This window comes from Canis lupus, chromosome 24 (genome assembly GCF_003254725.2).
Source record: "Canis lupus dingo isolate Sandy chromosome 24, ASM325472v2, whole genome shotgun sequence".
Taxonomy (NCBI): domain Eukaryota; kingdom Metazoa; phylum Chordata; class Mammalia; order Carnivora; family Canidae; genus Canis; species Canis lupus.
Genome location: NC_064266.1, coordinates 45,630,935 through 45,647,059, shown reverse-complemented (window position 1 = coordinate 45,647,059; position 16,125 = coordinate 45,630,935). Strand labels below are relative to the sequence as shown.

The following is a 16,125-nucleotide window of genomic DNA, read 5'->3' as shown; positions in this document are numbered from 1 at the left end:
CCGGCCCGGCTGTCACAGGCACTCGTGGGGAGTGGGCAGGCGGCCCAGCTGGAGCGGTGCCTGGGGACTGGGGCATCCTGAGCCCAGCGGCAACAGGCCTCTGGCAGGGACAGGAATTCTCACCTCAGCGCCGGCCCAGGGCTGCCCATCCCGCCCAGGAAGTCAGGATGCCCGGGCTGCGGGACCCGGGGCAGCAGATTCCCACGGGGTGCCCAGGGCTCCCCGGCAACTGTGCACCCACGGACAGGGCCGTGGCTGTCCCCAGGGATACATGAGGCCGCCCCCAACGGTCAAGAAGTGGCAGCGACAGGGACGGGTCCCTGGAAACAGCTGAGCAGCTGCTCCCCGCAGCAAGCACGCTAACCTCTGCTTTCGGAGGAGCTGAGCAGCCAGGCAGCAAAAACGCGGCTGCTCAAAACACAAGAAACTTGACACTTGGAGCCAGAAATAATGCCTTTTTTGCATTTGCACGGCAAAGCAGTTTTGGGGAGAGAAGAGGCACGTTCTATAAATGCCTCCCTGCCTGCGCGCCCCGCGCCTTCCCGCGTGCCTCCACATCTGGGCAGCAGGGGGAGCGAGCCTCTCCTCCTCTGGAGGCAGCAGTTCCACGAGCCAGGCCCAAATGCAGACCTCCGGATTAACACAATATTTACAACGTGTCTACGTGGTATCATCTGAGCTATAATCCTTGTTAAGATGGCATTTGACAAGGGAAGATAATGGGAGGAGAGCAAATGCTCCACGCACGTTTTAGTTCCGATGACATTGTTCCGTGTCACGCTTTACACATGAGAACACCGTGTTTCTGCAGCAAAGGGCCTGGCCCGCCGTTCCGGGGAGGTGGACGCTCACAGCACCGCCCCCCAACCCATCCCCCCCATCCCCCGCCCCCGAGGCGCACTTTCCGCCGCCGGCAACCGCCCGGCAGATGCCGTCACCATCAGGAATAACACGGTTCCTCAGGACGGATGCTGACCCCAGGACTCTGAAGCTAAAAGTCCTCCAGACCCAGGGTCCTCAGCTTTACGAGCACCAGCCTCCCGGGGACGCGGGTCCATCAGGCAGTGTCCCCGGCCACAGCCCCAGGATATCTGATGCACTGGGTCTGGGTGTCCCGGGGCACCTGTAACAGACGACCGCGAACTTGGTGGCTTAAAATGACAAGAATGTATTCTCTTGAAGTTCTAGGAGGCAGAGTCTGAAGTCGAGGTGTGGGAAGGGCTGTGCTGCCCCCGGGGGCTCCAGGGCTGGGCCTTCCTGCCTGTTTGGTTCCACCCTGGCCTCATGGCTCCATCTCCCCGTCTGTCCCCCTTCCCATGGCTTCTCCCCTGTGTCTGTCTCTGCTCTTCTGTTTCTTTTAAGGACACCTGTCACTAGACTCAGAGCCCGCCTGGATAATCCAGGATCATCTCACCTCCATGTTTTCACTGAATTATGCCTACAAGACCCCTTTTCCACACCATGTCACAGTCACAGGGTCCAGGTAGATGTAACTTTTGGGGCTCACCATTCGACCCAGGACAGTAGGTCTGGGAGGGGACCGGGGGCCTGCCAGGGTTCCCAAGTGTCCCCCAGGCAGGCAGTCCCTCCACCCCCGTTGGATGTGCTATGCCTCTGCTCTTCACATAAGGAATCGGAGGCCCGCAGGAAGGAGGACAGGCCAGTCGGGCCCCCCCAGCCCCTGAATCCCCTGGCTCTGAGCCTGCACTTCTCCCTCAGCCCTGCTGGAAGCGGAAGCCGGGGGACCGCGTGCTTAGCAAACACGTACACCGAGGCCTCACTTCCCCGCAGCTTTCCAGGCAGATCAACGTCAACAATGTTCAAACTTCCATTCGGGCAGCAAAACCCAATGCAAGACAATAATCCAACAGTTTTCCAAGTCGCGTGGACAAGCAGAGGCGCACAGTCCTGAGGGAGGACCCAGGAGGTGAGCCGCCCTCCTCCGTCCTGTTCAAAGAGAGAGAGAGAGAGAGAGCTCCTTCCAGGACAGACATGGGTCTGTGGCCCCCACCCTGGGGCTGGAACTTTATTCAATTGTATTCCAAATGGAAGATGCACCCGGGCCAAGGACGCCTCCCTCCCCCCGCAGGGTGGCTTCTCCGGGGGCCTCTCGCTGGGCAGGGAAGCGCCCGTCCTTCCACGAGGACCATCCTCCGGCAGACGAGGCAGGGGTGGCACTCTCGTGCCTGTGGATATTTATCTGTCGCTGAGGCTTACCTTAATCCCTCCTAAATCCCCACACGCTGTCAGCAGGAAAACAGTGAAGCCAAACAAGGCTACGTTCGAAGCAGCCGGATCGGAAGCTGCCGTGGGCTTTACGGCCTCCGTTCAGCCTCAGACTCTCAAGCGGCAAATCACATCTCAGGACCCATGAAGGAGCTGCCGGCCAGAGTCCCCCCCCCCCCCCCCCACTACAGACACAGGCCACGGCAGGCGGGGGCTCCAGGAACAAGGCTGGGCCTGGACGAGCTGCTCGGTGCCTGAGTGCTGGCGCTTCCGGACCCTGACTCCACGGGGTTCTCAGTGGCTCCGGGCCCCTGTTCCTCCCACAGGGAAGGGGCGTGTCTGTGTGACCTGCTGAGCACCCCTAGGAACTGAATGAAGAACACGGCAAGGGGCCCAAGATGCTGCCCGTCCTCAGCACGTGGGGGCCGACAGCACAGGCTTGAGGGAGCCCCTACCCCACACCCCAGGGATGCCTGTGAGCATCACCTGGCGGGCACAGAGGCCTCTGCAGAAGTGACCAAGGCAAGGAGCCCGAGGTTACAGCCGGCCGGATTAGCCAGGTGGGCCCAGTGCCATCTCAGGGGTCCTCGTAACCGGAAAGGGAAGGTGGCCAGTTGGCGGTGGCCGTGTGAGCACCGGTGAGGCGTGGGCAGGAGCACTGGAGTGGCGGTGAGGACGAGCCCGGGGCTGCAAGCCCGGGGAAACAGGGCGCCGCGTGACGCTGAGCCGGCAAGGGCCTGGACTCTGCCCTGGGGCCTCCAGGACGACTCAGCCTGCAGGGCCGGCCCACACTGGATGTCGGTGTGCAGAGCAGTGAGGAGGAGATGAATTTGGGTCTTCTAAGCCCCTAACCATGCAGGCCACTGGACAATAGGGAAACACTAACCCGGTCCATGGTCCAAGCGAGCTCCTCCCTGCAGAAGGCGTGCGGGCCATGGAAAGTCAGAGAGCTCTGTGCAGAGCCAGCGAGGCTGCAGTCCCACCCACGAGCGCCCCGAGCCCGCAGGTGCCTGGGAGGCCTGGAGGGAGCGGCCGTACGAGCACCCGGAAGGTCCCAAAACACAGTGTGTGCCCTGGTGGAGGCGGGAAGGGGGGCAGGCTTTGGAAGAAAGGACACACTGGTCACAGATAATTAAGTAGATTTGCTTTGTTTTGTTCTTTTGCTTCCGCGTAGGAGTCAGGGAGCCAGCCTGAAACAGCAGGAGACGGCAGCCGAGAGCCACCCAAATTCTGAGCCTTCTGACAAAAGCGAACGATTGACTGGACCAGCTTACAACACGCCTCAATCCCTCCCCAGGACGAAAAGCAAGGAGCAGCGTGCCACGAGGTTCTGCGAGAACACACGGGAGAGAACTCCACCCCCCTCGATGCGCAGGAACGCAGCACATTATGGTATTTTTTTCACAGTGGGATTCAGGATAATCAGTCCATCCTTCGGAAAGAGGAACGCTCGCACGTTTACTTGTTCTCAGTTGGTGATTAGTTCTGGCATCGACTTACGTGTGCTTCAAAGATGCAGAGAGAGGGAGGGAGCGAGGGAGCAGGCCTGCAAACCTATCAGGGGCCCCTGGAGACACCCAGGCCCCCAGACCCGGGACAGACGGGGGTCACGCACACGGAGCCGCGAGAGGGTGCCAGGAGCCTCCCTCAGGCAGAGTCGCCGGCTCCTCTCGGGGCCCCCGATCCCGGGCCTTCTCATGGCCTCACATGCTTGCATCACAGGCGTGCCGACTCCCGGAGCACAGGCCTCCCCCGCGCTGGTGGAGCCTGGGAGCCAGGAACGCACTCTGGACCGTCCGCTTCTATGCTCAGAATTGCAAACTCCTGTTGGCATCACAGAATGCTGGCTCTTGTGATCCCAGGGCCGGTTTTGCAAACCCAAGGTGTCCACAGAGTTTGGACCCACTTCAGATGAGCCCTCACGCATCACTGACGGCCATCAGGCGCCTCTTGACACGCCGGGCCTCTGCTGGTTGCAAACGTCCAAGACGAGAGACAATTAGCACGTCCAAATGCTTGCTAATTGCTAATCTTATGACGGTGCCCTGAGCATCTGGGGTATCCTGCGTGCACGTGATCTCGGTGCTCGGAAACCATCTTCGCTCGCAGCACGTGGGAGACGTAAATGAGCTACAAGCGCGAGTCTGGACGAACAGGGAAGGTAGAGCGAGTCGACGCATTCCGGCCAATCGCTCCACTTCCCCGTCCGACATCAGCCTCTGAGCCGTGCGTCCGGACCGGTCCTACCTCGCCGGCCAAGCCTCGTGAGACCACACAGGCGGTGTCCGCAGAGGGCGGCCAGGCAGCGCGGCCGCGACAATCACACGAGGCCTCGCGTTTCTGCATCCTGAGGCGCCGTGAAAAGGCGCGGCTCTGAAATGCAAAAATCTTCATCTTTAAGCCAGGGCACCGATGAGTCTGTCGTGCTCCTGTCTGACTGGCGTGGGAGCTCTCTGCAGCGAGGATTTTGGGGTGGTGACAGGTGACACATGGGGCAGAAGCGGGAAGATGCAGGGGGTGGGGCCCGACACACGGCCACAGGGGCCCTGTGGCCACCAGCACGCCCTCGGGCCATGTGGGCCGCAGGGCTGTAGCCGTCTGCCTCCTTCTGGCCACCGGGACCCTGTCTCTGCCTGAGCTGGGGCTCTGGGGACAACACGGGCAGTGGCGCCTTCCCAGGCGGACCCTGCTTCCGCCTGAAGCCGCCGTCCCTAGCTAGAAACCTCCCTTCTAAACCTCCTACCTCAGCCACCAGGCAAAATGAGCGTGGGGCAAGGCTGAAAAGTCAAGGGTGGCCCCAAAGACAGCCAGAGGGGCATCACGGCCTGCAGCGAGGCCTGCATGGCAGGCTCTGGGTGCTTCTCCTGGGGGACCCCAGAGGCGGCTGCCGGGAGAGCCCGTGGAGGTCGTGGCGCCCCAAGGGGAGCCTTCCCCCGGCTTCCAGAGCAGGGAACACGCCGTCCTGCATGGCTGCCCCTCCCTCCACCTCTTGCGCAGACAGACCACGGCTTCCCAGGCCAGTCAGTCCTGCGGACAAAGTCCCAACCGGGCCTGCTCTCCTGGCTTCCTGGAGGAGGACGGCTGAGGGAGCCAGCAGACCCTGCACGCACCCTCCATGACGGGCGAGGCGGACACGCAGCCCGGATTCATACAGTTAATGATTCATCCACACTCTGGCCCGGACTCGGATGCGGTGACTGTTTATCTCCTCCACTCGGCAAATACGGAGCGCCCACAGCGCGCACTCTGCCATCCCGGGTGCTGGACGTGGACTCTAGTCCACGAGGAGCAGAGGCTACTAAAGCAAGAGAAAGGCCAAGGCCCACGGAACAAAGGATGGGGAGAAAAACTGGGCTCCCGTGAGAGGCTGGAATGCGCTCCGAGCTTCCAGAGGGAAGGACAGGCACATCTTGCTGACGTGCACAGAGCTTGCTTCCCAAGTCATGGGTCACAATGGCCTGCAGACAAGAAACTCAACTGTGGCATTTTAGCTTTGTTTTTCTCATCGCTTAGGGGGACAAGGAGCCCAGAGGTTATGTGGATGTCATTCAAGCAGGATCCAGTTCCGGCTGCACCATTCTCATCGTCACAAGACGGCTGCTCTGCCTCAGACATCACGTCTGTCTTCCAGGCGGGAGGAAGCGGTAAGGGGAAAGGGCACAAGGCATGACCAGCAGAATAGATTCCTCTCTACCAGGAAGAAAGAAAAAAAAACATCTTTCCCAGGAGCCTCATCTAACAAAATAACCTGATTAGATCCCACTAACCACAACGGGGCCATGTTGCCCCAGACGTGATGTGTGAGCGTCTGAAACGGGACTCAGCCTATGCCAGATGGGCCAGCCCAGAAGACCTGACGGCGAGGAAGAGGGGGAGGACGGAGGATGACCTGGGAGGGGCCGCCGACCGCGCCTGCCTCGTCCACACTGATCATCAGCGTGCCACCTACCTAAGCATTCCCAGCAGCTCCTGCAGCCCGTGCAGCGCTGTCGGGCACACTCGGGGCTTCACGTGGGATTGTCACTGTGCAGCAACCACACCGCGAGTTAGCGAGTTAGACGCAGTGATGGGCGCTGGGTGGGTGGCGGGCCTGGTTTAGCCCCGTGCCCTGCGGCCAGGGATGCGCCTTCGGCCCCGGTAACAGTGACCCGTCCATGCAGCGCAGGGTCAGGCCACACTGCGAGCGCAGAGGGTTGCATCCACTATACCACGGGCCCTTCTTACCCCGACTCGCACCTACCTCCCCAGGGGACGGAGCCTTATATGCAAATGAGGCACTCATGCCCCCGTGCATTCCGGGAGGGAGCTGGGAGCAGCAGCCTGAGGGGCCAGATGCCAGGCGGGTCCCCTCTGCACCCATGCCTCCCTCCCTCCTTCCCAGACCGGAATCCTACTGGCTCCCAGGATATGCATCGACCAGGTGGCGGATCATAATAGCTCTAACCCAAATACGACAACGCAGCTCCCGCCTCTCAGCCTCCCCGTCCCTCTCGGAGGCAGGGAGTGCCTGTGACCTAGTTCTAGCCCAGGAAAACTGCCAGCATCCTGAGGAAGTGCTGGCTTTCCCCATACAGGGAAGGGCTGCAGACGGCGCTTCCTTTATGCTGCTCCAAACTCAAATGCAAGGGCGGGAGCCGCGGCAGCCAGTTTACAACGATGAGGCAATTCACGGGGCTGACCAGTTAGAGACAGAGGATAGAATAAAGACCAGGCAAGTGATGCTGGCGCTCAGGGGCGGTCTCAGCCACGCCCCCGCCACCACCACCATCTCGCGCTTCACTGTCAGGTGAGAAAAACTGACCCCCCTTCATTTAAGATCCTGGTGATCGGGTTTTATCCTGTCAGCTGAGTGCATCCTGAAATGATCTAAAATAGTAGAGCAGCGTGCGGGAGCTGCTGCCCTCATGAGCCTTAGGGTTTAAGGTAAGAGGGATGATCGCCCAGAGAGCAAAAGTTCCCCGAGGAGGGAGCAGCGTGGCTGGGGGTGCACCCGAGGGCCCGCAGCGAACGCAGCATGGGAGCTCTTCTGAAGCCGTCATCATCAGAGACAAGGCTCCTCTCTTATCAGTCGAGGTCACCTCCCTCAGGTGACGCCCAGACCCCACTCTGTCCTGCCCCCAGCAGACGTTTCTACTCACACGCCGCCTCCTCTCCGGGCCCCCGGGGGGAGCTGGGACCCACGCGGCCTGGGTGCCCACTGCACAGCCTACCGCTCTCCCATCCTTGGCAGGGGGAGGGTTTGCGGCGAAGCTGGTCTGGGTTTTCCAGAACTCTGCCCGCCACAAGAGAGCAATGCAGGTCACTGCATCAGCTGCCGGGCTGACCGTTAATTATTAACAAAGCTGAGAAAAAGACACCAGCTCAGCAACTGCCCCACGCTAAACTATGGCTCACAGAACGTTCCATCTTGGCCTAAGGAAAACGGCTTAGCCATCCTCCTTTGGATATTACCACGCACCAGAGATCATGGCCATAAGCGAATTATCCTGAAAACAAGACGAAGAGGACGTGAGCGCATTCACCTGGCGGCCAGGAAGAGCACACAGGGGAGGCACGGCGCGGAGGGGACCTGGGAACGCCAGGGCTCGGCCGGCCGGGCGCCCCGCATCGCTGCGCGGAAGGTTCGCATGTGCCACCCTGTTGGGGAGAACTATTTTAAGCCTAATTAGCATGAAATTTTTTAGAATGCAAATGCTTTTCGTTTAGACATAAAACAAAATGCCACGACATTTCTTCCATCCATTTATCATAAATAAGTTAATTACTGGGTAACAAATCACTCCTTCTGGAATCTGGATGTTTGGGGCGGCTGGTAAGCGGACTCAGGCGAAGGAGCCACCAAGCAGTCGTTAATGGCTTTCGGGGCACTTATAATAAAACGGCGACTCTGTGGAGCCGCACTTGTCAAATTAAGGTTAAGCTCTCTCTGTTGGAAAAAGTCAATTATAAATAGTCATTATCTATTTAAGTCGATTCCTACCAGAGTAACAGAAATATCGCGGCTTTTGTTGTGGACGCGCACATCTTCACCGTGGTCTTGTGGTTCACAGAGTTTGTACACAAAAAGGGGGATTTTTTTTTTACCTGCCCTGGTTTCAGCGTGTGTCAGCATTGGCTTTTGCTTTCATATGTGTAAAATTACTTCTAAGATGTAAAAGATCTTTGTTTCCAAAAGCTCTGTGTGTGCGGGGAGGTGGGTGGGCACGCAGGTGCAGGAGAAGCAATGCTGCTCTAGCCCACCCCAGAGGAGGGGACGAGCAGGGTCCCAATGCTTGGGGGACTCCTGCGATGCTCCCCTCAACCTGGGCTGGGCATCATCTCAGGTATAAGTGCCCAGAAAATGGGTCATGCAACCCCAAGTCTGAGTTCACCTTTTTCACCCCACACTGGGTGAATGCCACCTGGGCTCATGGGGCAGGCCAGCGTTCAGCCAGCAATCGAGACCTCCCCACAACCCTGGCCAAGAGCAGAGTGGCCAGTGCCGCCTGGACCCACACCCCCGCCAGGTGGGAGACCAGACGTCCGTTAGAAATCCCACATCTCATCATAAAAGGTACGAGAACCTGCTATTCTCTTCCACAGTCGGTAGCACTTGTCATTCCTGGAATAGAGACACTTTTTCTTACATTTCTGAGTAAAATTGATAATCCAAGGTCTTCACAAGTGTAGCTCGTACCCAGAGAGGCGCAGGATGCCAGCTTCCAGACAAGCAAGCAGGGGTGCCGCACTGCGTCCCCTGCTCTGTGCAACAGTACAACACACTGAGTATCGAAGAATCTTCCAGGCCTTCCCTGAGCACACAAGTATGCGAGGCAGCCTAATACATCCTGAGAGATCCTCTAAAATGACATGCACGGTGCAATTCACTGAGCATCTCCTGAAAACTCTCGCCATATATGACGACTCATGCAACACACCCCTCCTGCTTCTGGTCAACTGCTGGGGATTTTTTTATTTTTAACTTTTTTTGGTAATCAATGAAAGATTCACTAGTGTCATACCCTTAAGCAGTCAATGCAGAAAACAAATAAGAAAAGCTGGACTAAATACCAAGTCAAAATCCTGATTTATAGAACCAAGAACAAACAAGAGAAGTCAACAAGCTCCATCCCCAAGGAAGAGGATCTGAAAATCACATCATGATATGTGTGTGTTACACACACACACACACACACACACACACACATACCGCCAAAGAAGCTGTTGTCAGCTCTTAGGGGAAAATCCTAGATTCCCTAAAACACAAAACTGGGGAGAAAGTCAGCGGTACGAGGACTATTTAGTCGCAAGTGCTGAAATTTAGCTCTGAAGCTTTATCCAAACTTTGTTCCCTCCATCACTCCGAAATCAGCTAAAAGCTGCTACTTCTGGGAAGGCGCACAGCCACCGTGCTCGTGGTAGGATTTGGAATCCACAGAAGGAAGAGCTGATTTATTTCCCCTCCCAAGCAAATGGAAAGTTTAATTAGTTTGTCTCAGAAGGGAAACAGATCAACATGCAGAATGATCTACTGTCACTTGACTTTTGAGGCTGCCTCTGACGTTCCCATCACAAATGTGGATATAATCCTACAATTACGATAAAGCTAATTGGTAGTTCCCTCCTGCATGTGTGTTTTCGTGTTGTCAGTGGGGCAGTAATGAAAATGAATGCCACATTTGTGAACAGAACGTCTGTGGGCTTATTTACCGCATTTCCAACAACATCGTCTGCTTTATCATGCATTTCAAAGCAGGGATAATTTAAGAATCCAGAATTTCATACATAAAAATACTTAGCAAGAAAGTCTCTCCCTGCACATTATTTGGGTGACGTTACATCCGAATTCCAATTTGTTGCCCAGGAAATGATTCACCTCACTCAAAAATGACAGGCATTCTGAATCATTCACCTGTGATGCAAACATGCCTTCGAGGTCCACAGATCCGCATCTCATTGACCTCACGGCCATCATTTTGCAAAGAGCCTGCCTCCAAGACAAGCCCCAAGCCCCGCCTCGCCTGTTCCTGGAAACGTCTCCCCTGTCCAGAGTACGGTGTGCCATTTCTCCCCACCCGCCGCGGCCCCCTACCTTTGAGTAGCCTCTCTCCTTCCAGAATATTCTCCGAGATTAATGCCGTGTAGTCTTCTTCAGAGAATCCGGCCTTGCAGGTCTCTCTGGCTGTAAGATCCCCATTATGGGCCTGAGAACAGAAAGAAAAGAGATTGGAACAAATGTGAAGTTGACACAATTTAATCCAAAACCCATGTTTACTAGGGGCTGCTGCAGGCCGGGTCTTGCCTCCGGCTATGACACAAACACCGGAGCCACAGCCGCCACCCAAACCCGCTGCTCTGCTGCTCCTGAGCTCTCATGGCCGCACCTGGTTCAGCAGCGCCCCAGGCCCCGTGGATGCCCGAAGCCGGGGGCAGTGCCACACCCTGCACGCCCCGGGTGCTCTCCCTCACACACACACACACACACACACCCGCAGTCAAGTGTAACCGATGGACCGGGCACAGCCGGGGAGCGTCAGGAACTCCCCGTGACCCAGGACAGCTGTCACAATGCGCAGCCGTACAACTTGTGTGAACGTGGCCTCTCGCTCTGCAAACACCTCCTGTCCTGCGCTCACCCTCCTGTGACAAGGGGACGTGAGGACATGCCCGGGTGATGGGATGAAGTGACAGGAGCGACAAGGGCAGGTGACGCAGCACCAGGGCGCACCTGACCTTCTGACCCAGCCTCGCTGGTGGCTCCGGGGAGACGGAAGCCCAGGGGATAAGAGGGCACCGCTGCCCTGGCCCCGGGGCCTGGCGGTGGGTGGGGACCGCCTCTCTGGCGGGGCCACACCTGAGGAGTGAGGAGCGCCGCCAGGCCGCCAGGGAAGCCACAGACAGGAGGGAGGTGCAGCCAGGGCACCCTGGGGGCCCCGAGCTGGGCTCTGGGTGCACAGGGTGCACAGGGCGGGCGGGCTTCCGTCCTCTCTGTGGGTCCCCAGGGAGGGAGGAGGGGCCAGGGCAAGAAGGGAGGTGCTCCCAGGGGCGGCAGCGGCTCAGCGCCTGGCAAGGACACAGGCTTCCTGAAGATGGGGCTCCAGCCTCCCGTCCTCCCTCCGCCACTGGGCTGAGCTGGTCCGCCCTGGGAGCCCGGCCTGCAGCCCCGCGGGCGACCGGAGCGGGTGGGTGCGCGCCTGTCCTGGGGCGCCCTGGGGTGCGGCCCGGCGCAAGGGGCCCCCCGGCTCGGCCTCGGGGTGGGCAACGTCCAGGGGACCGCCCGCCGCAGGCCCGCGGGGAGAGACGCCGAGCCCGGCGGCCGCGCATCCCGGGAGGGCTCCCCGGCGGCGCGCGCGGGGCGGGGACGCAGCCCGGACTCCGCTCTCCGACGCCGGGGGGGTCCCGGGGGGGGGTCCCGGGGGGTCCGGGGGGGGCGGGGGCAGGGCGCGGGGAGGGGGGTCCCTGGGGGGGTCCCGGGGGGGCGCGGGGCAGGGCGCGGGGGGGGCCCGGGGCAGGGCGCGTTCCGGGACGGTCCCCGCCGCGGCGCCGCTGCTCGGGATCCGGGCAGGACACGCGCCCGCGGCCCCGGAGCCGGACTCGCCCCGCAAAGTTTCGGCCCCGGGGGAGCGGCCAGCGCCGCCGAGCGCCCCGCAGCCTGCAGCCGGCCCGGGGCGCCGCGCTCGGTTCCCTCCGCGGTTCCAGCGGCGCTGCCCGGAGCAGCAGCGAGGCCGAGCGGCCACGAGAGGGGGTTCCTGCAAGTCCCGCGGCCCCGCCGCCTCCCGGGCGCCCCCGCCCGCCCCCGGCCTGGGGCCCGGCTCACCGGGGGGGGGTCGCCCCTCGCCCCTCGCCCCTCGCCGCGGTCCAGCCCAGCTCCGGCCGCGCAGGGGGCTCGGCGGCCACCCCGGGGCACCCAGGCCGGACCCCCGCCCGCAGCCCCGGCCCGCGCTGGGCTCGCCAACTCCGGAGGTCGCGGCTCCCGGCGGCGGAGGGCGCACCGGCTCCACCAGCGGGCAGCCGGGCCGGGCCGGGCACGGGGGGGGGGGGGGGGGGGGGGGCGGGCTGCGAGCCGCGGCCGGGGATGCTCGGCGGTCCCGGTCCCGGTCCCGGCCCCCGCCCCGCCCCGCCCCGCCCCCGCCGGGCGGCCCCGGGTCCCTCCAGAGGCGGCGGGAGCAGCCGGGAGCCCCTCGGGGAGAGCGCGCGCCCCGCCGGCCCCGGGCTTCCGAGCGGCCGGGACGCCGGGCGGCAACTTACCCGGAGCGCGCCGGAGAGCGAGAGCGAGAGCAGCACGAGGAGCACGCCGGAGCCCGCCGTCATCTTCCCGCCGCGCCGCCCGCAGCCCGCAGCCCGCAGCCCGCAGCCCGCAGCCCGGATCCCGCGCCCGCTCCCGCTCCCGCGCCCGCCGCCGCCGCCGGATCGCGCCGCCCCGAGGCCGCCGCCGCCCGGCCGGGCCCCGCGCCCGCAGCCCCCCGCGCCCCGAGGTCGCCGCCCGGCTCCGGAGCCAGGCCAAGGGGCCGCGGCGCGCTCCTCGGGCCGGTGCGTCCGCGGGCCTCGCAGCCGCCCGCGCCTGTCTCCGCGCGCTCCGAGCTGCAGGTGAAGCCGCGCGGCCGCCCGCCGAGGCCCCGCCCCGAGCCCGGCCCCTGCGCTCGCTCGCTCGGCCTGACGCGGGCCTTAAAGGCGCCGCGCCGCCCCCCGCGCCCCGCGCCCCGCGCCCCGCGCCCCGCGCCCCCAGCCCGGAGCACGGACCGGCCCGGACCCCCGGGGCGCGGGGTGGGGGAGGCCCCGCCCCCGTGCGCCCCCTCTGGATGGGGACCCCCTGCTCGGGCCAACTTCCTGCGCGGCCCTCGGCGGGGGCGCCCCCTCCTGCTCCCTGCGCCGGGGTGTCCTCGCACCGCCCCCCTCCGCCCCGGGAGCGAGGCCTTGCGCGCACGGTGGGCGCCCGCCCCGGACTCAGCGCCCCAGAGGCCGGCCCCGCGGGAGGTCCCCGGGCAGACCCCCACCCGCGCAGTCCCGGCCGCGGCGCACCCCGGGGGCTGGGGACCCGACTGATCCCCGTTCGTTCGTGCATCAGAATGCACTCACACTCAGGCCCAAGAGAAGCCAAGAAAGAAATTAGAGGCCCCGGGAAAGAAAAGGAAGAAATTATCCACCCCCCACCCCCCCCCCCCCCACAGAAGAGCTGTCAGGAATGTCAGCAGCGCGCAGGCTGCCCAGGCCCCGGCTCCATTTGCTCTGCTTGGGGGATTTCTGAACTGGGTGGGTGGGTGGATGGGGTTGGGGGGGGGGGGGGCGGGGAGCACTTCGTTAAGGGATCATCAACTGAAAAATATGTACAGCCTGGAAAGTGAGTAAATGTGTTTGCACGTTTCCTTTCGGCTCTGAGATTTAGGAAAAAGTGATGTTGTTTGCTCAGATATTTGAAATTTCTTTGTCTCGGTTTGGAGGAGCTCTGTGTCCAGAATACATTAGTTCTGGTTTAAGAAACGCTCTGCAAAGGAGTGGGAAGAGGATGGAGTGCGAGTGTTGGGCTCCAAGGTCAGACTCAAGTAGGGCGGGAGGGCAGAAGACCTGCCCAAGGGCTTTGCTTCCCCCCCCAGCGCCCTCCCACCTGGGCAGGGCGGTCTGCAGGTTAGCTCCCCAGCTGCCTTGGACCTCAGGTCATCTGATAAGCCAGGAAGAGCGCGGTAAGATCTATATGCAAACCCGTGAGGCCTCTCCTCCGGAAAGCAAGCGTGTGCGACTAGTAAACAGAAGCGCACATCTGCAGCAGCCTGCCACACCTCGCCCTGCATCTCGGAACACTCCTGACCTGGTAGGAGAGTAACAGGTTACAGGTTTACATGGCCGAATGTGCCGGGCTCATCATGTTCACACTTGCACAGAGGTCCTGCGTAGCCAGTGAGGTTTCAGGGACGAATCCACCCGAAATCCACACGGGGGGGAGGCGGGGGTGGGGGGGGGTGGGGGGGACTGCATTCCTCAGCCCTGAGCTCACACCGCGGAAAGACCCCCGCTGCTTCCCGCCCCCTTACTCAGTGTATTCCAGCACTGTCTGGAGGGCTCACACAGGCGGTCCTCAACTGTCCATTGCTGGGACCTGCCTTTGTCTTCAGAAGGCCAGAGCATAATGCAAACTGTTCCTAGGGGATGTGTTCCAGAACTCAGCATTTGCTCTACTGTGCTCCATAACCCGCTGGACTGCAAACACGCATGGCAAGTTGAACAACAAAAATGGTGGCGTTGGGTGGGGGTCCTGAGGCCCAAACGCTGGATGACACATCTCCCCGTCTCAGACGGTTGAGTGCCTCAGAGTCTGGATGCTATGGAAGCGCAGCGTGACTTCCAGACAGGCTACATGCGTTCTGAGAACGTCCAGCCTTGAGCCAGGCACAGATGCAGGAGCTTTGGGTAAATGAACTCACAGAGGCGTCCTCACTCCATAAGTGGGCTCCGTTAACATCCACATTGCTCAGCTCAGCGAGGGGAGCTATGCAGACAGCAGGCCCCGGCTCGGCCTGCAGGGCCGGCCTGTCTTTCACCCAGGCCCCCGGCCACCCTGGCAGGTAGCACTTCCCAAACTCGTTTGCTGGAGGAAGCCTTTTGACACAGTGTCTGATGTCTTATGGGAACGCACATTTTCAGGAGTGTGGTTTCAGAAGCACTGCAGTAACTGAGGCAAGTCCAGTAGGGAGCATTGGTTTATCACGCTTGCTGTGAACGAAGCAGTGAGGATGCATTTGGAGAGGAAGCAGAAATATGATCTGAAATACATAGCAGCGGAGTGCAAAAGATGGTCTGCAGCTAGGTCGCATGATATACGACCCCAAACCCACAGCATCAACACCCCTTGGGAGTTTGTTTAAAATGCAGAACGTTGGGCCACACCCCAGACCTACAGTATGGGGATCTGCGTGTGAACCGCCTCTCCTTCCACTCTACCTCTGTCCTCACATCCTCTGCTGCAGAATCCTAGAGAGGCTCCCAAGAAATTCAGATTCCTGGGCGCCACCTGAGACCTGATGACGGGGGGCTTTGGGGTCTAGGGCCTGGGACCTGGCCTCTTAACAACCTCTTGGGTAGATGCTAGTGTTTGAGAACGATTGGTCTATCCTGTAGCTAATAAGCAGCTCCCGAGAGCTTCATAAAAATGCTAGTTCCTGGCCCCTGCCTTGGATCTACTGAATCTGGACCTCTGGGGGGCAGGGCCTGGGAATCAGCATGAGACGTGGGTCAGACCCCGACGCAGGCACGGGCTGGAGGGAGGACCCCAGCCAGCCCTGCTCTGCCCAGCCTCCCCGGGCCCCAGCCCACCTGGAGGAGGAGTTGTGCTCTCCGCCTGCTAGATAAAGAGCACTAGAGGAGAGTGTGCTTTTGTTTCTAAGAGAGATTAAGAAAACTCTTTTGGGAGGGTAGCATGTGAGTAGCTGTTCCCCTCGACACCTGTAAACTGTTGACTGTAAGTGGTCCGCAGATGTTTGCCGAGCGCGGTCGACTTCCGGCTTCTCCCACTCGCAGAGGTGAGTCTGGGAAGGGGCTCATGTCTAGAAGCAAATCACATGCTGGTGTCGGGGCTCCATTTCCCTGCCTTTTCAGCTGATGTTAATTTGCTTTCCCCACTCATCATTACGTTTTAGACACTTCAGTGTTAGATAAAAGCTGTTTTGTAAAGAAAGCAAGGAGATGTTAGTAAAAGGTGTCTTCCCAGAACGTAACGGAATCTTTGTGGGCAGTCGAAGATATTCAAGGCAAAGCAGAAGTGAAAAAAATCATCCTGACACCAGGCTCAAAGGAACCCTTCTTGTGTGGAGCAGAGAACAATCTTGAAGGAAAAAGCAAGAGAGAGAGAGAGAGAGAGAGGCCAGCACAAGTATTTCTCTGCCTTCAGTTCCAGTGATGCTCAGCCATGAAGCTGAACGACTGCTTTTG

The 16,125-nt window shown here is 60.6% G+C and overlaps 1 protein-coding gene across 1 annotated transcript in view; it reads right to left on the bottom strand.

Moving 5' to 3' along the window:
* The window catches only part of CDH4 (cadherin 4), a 504,369-nt gene extending 491,792 nt beyond the window's left edge, over positions 1-12,577 (bottom strand). The window contains exons 1-2 of the mRNA XM_025470591.3: positions 12,454-12,577; positions 10,298-10,409 (exon numbers count right to left, since the gene is read on the bottom strand). Coding sequence (XP_025326376.1) covers positions 10,298-10,409; positions 12,454-12,516 — 175 coding nt within the window. The 5' untranslated portion in view covers positions 12,517-12,577. The remainder of the gene's footprint in view (positions 1-10,297; positions 10,410-12,453) is intronic.
* Positions 12,578-16,125: the final 3,548 nt, after the last annotated feature.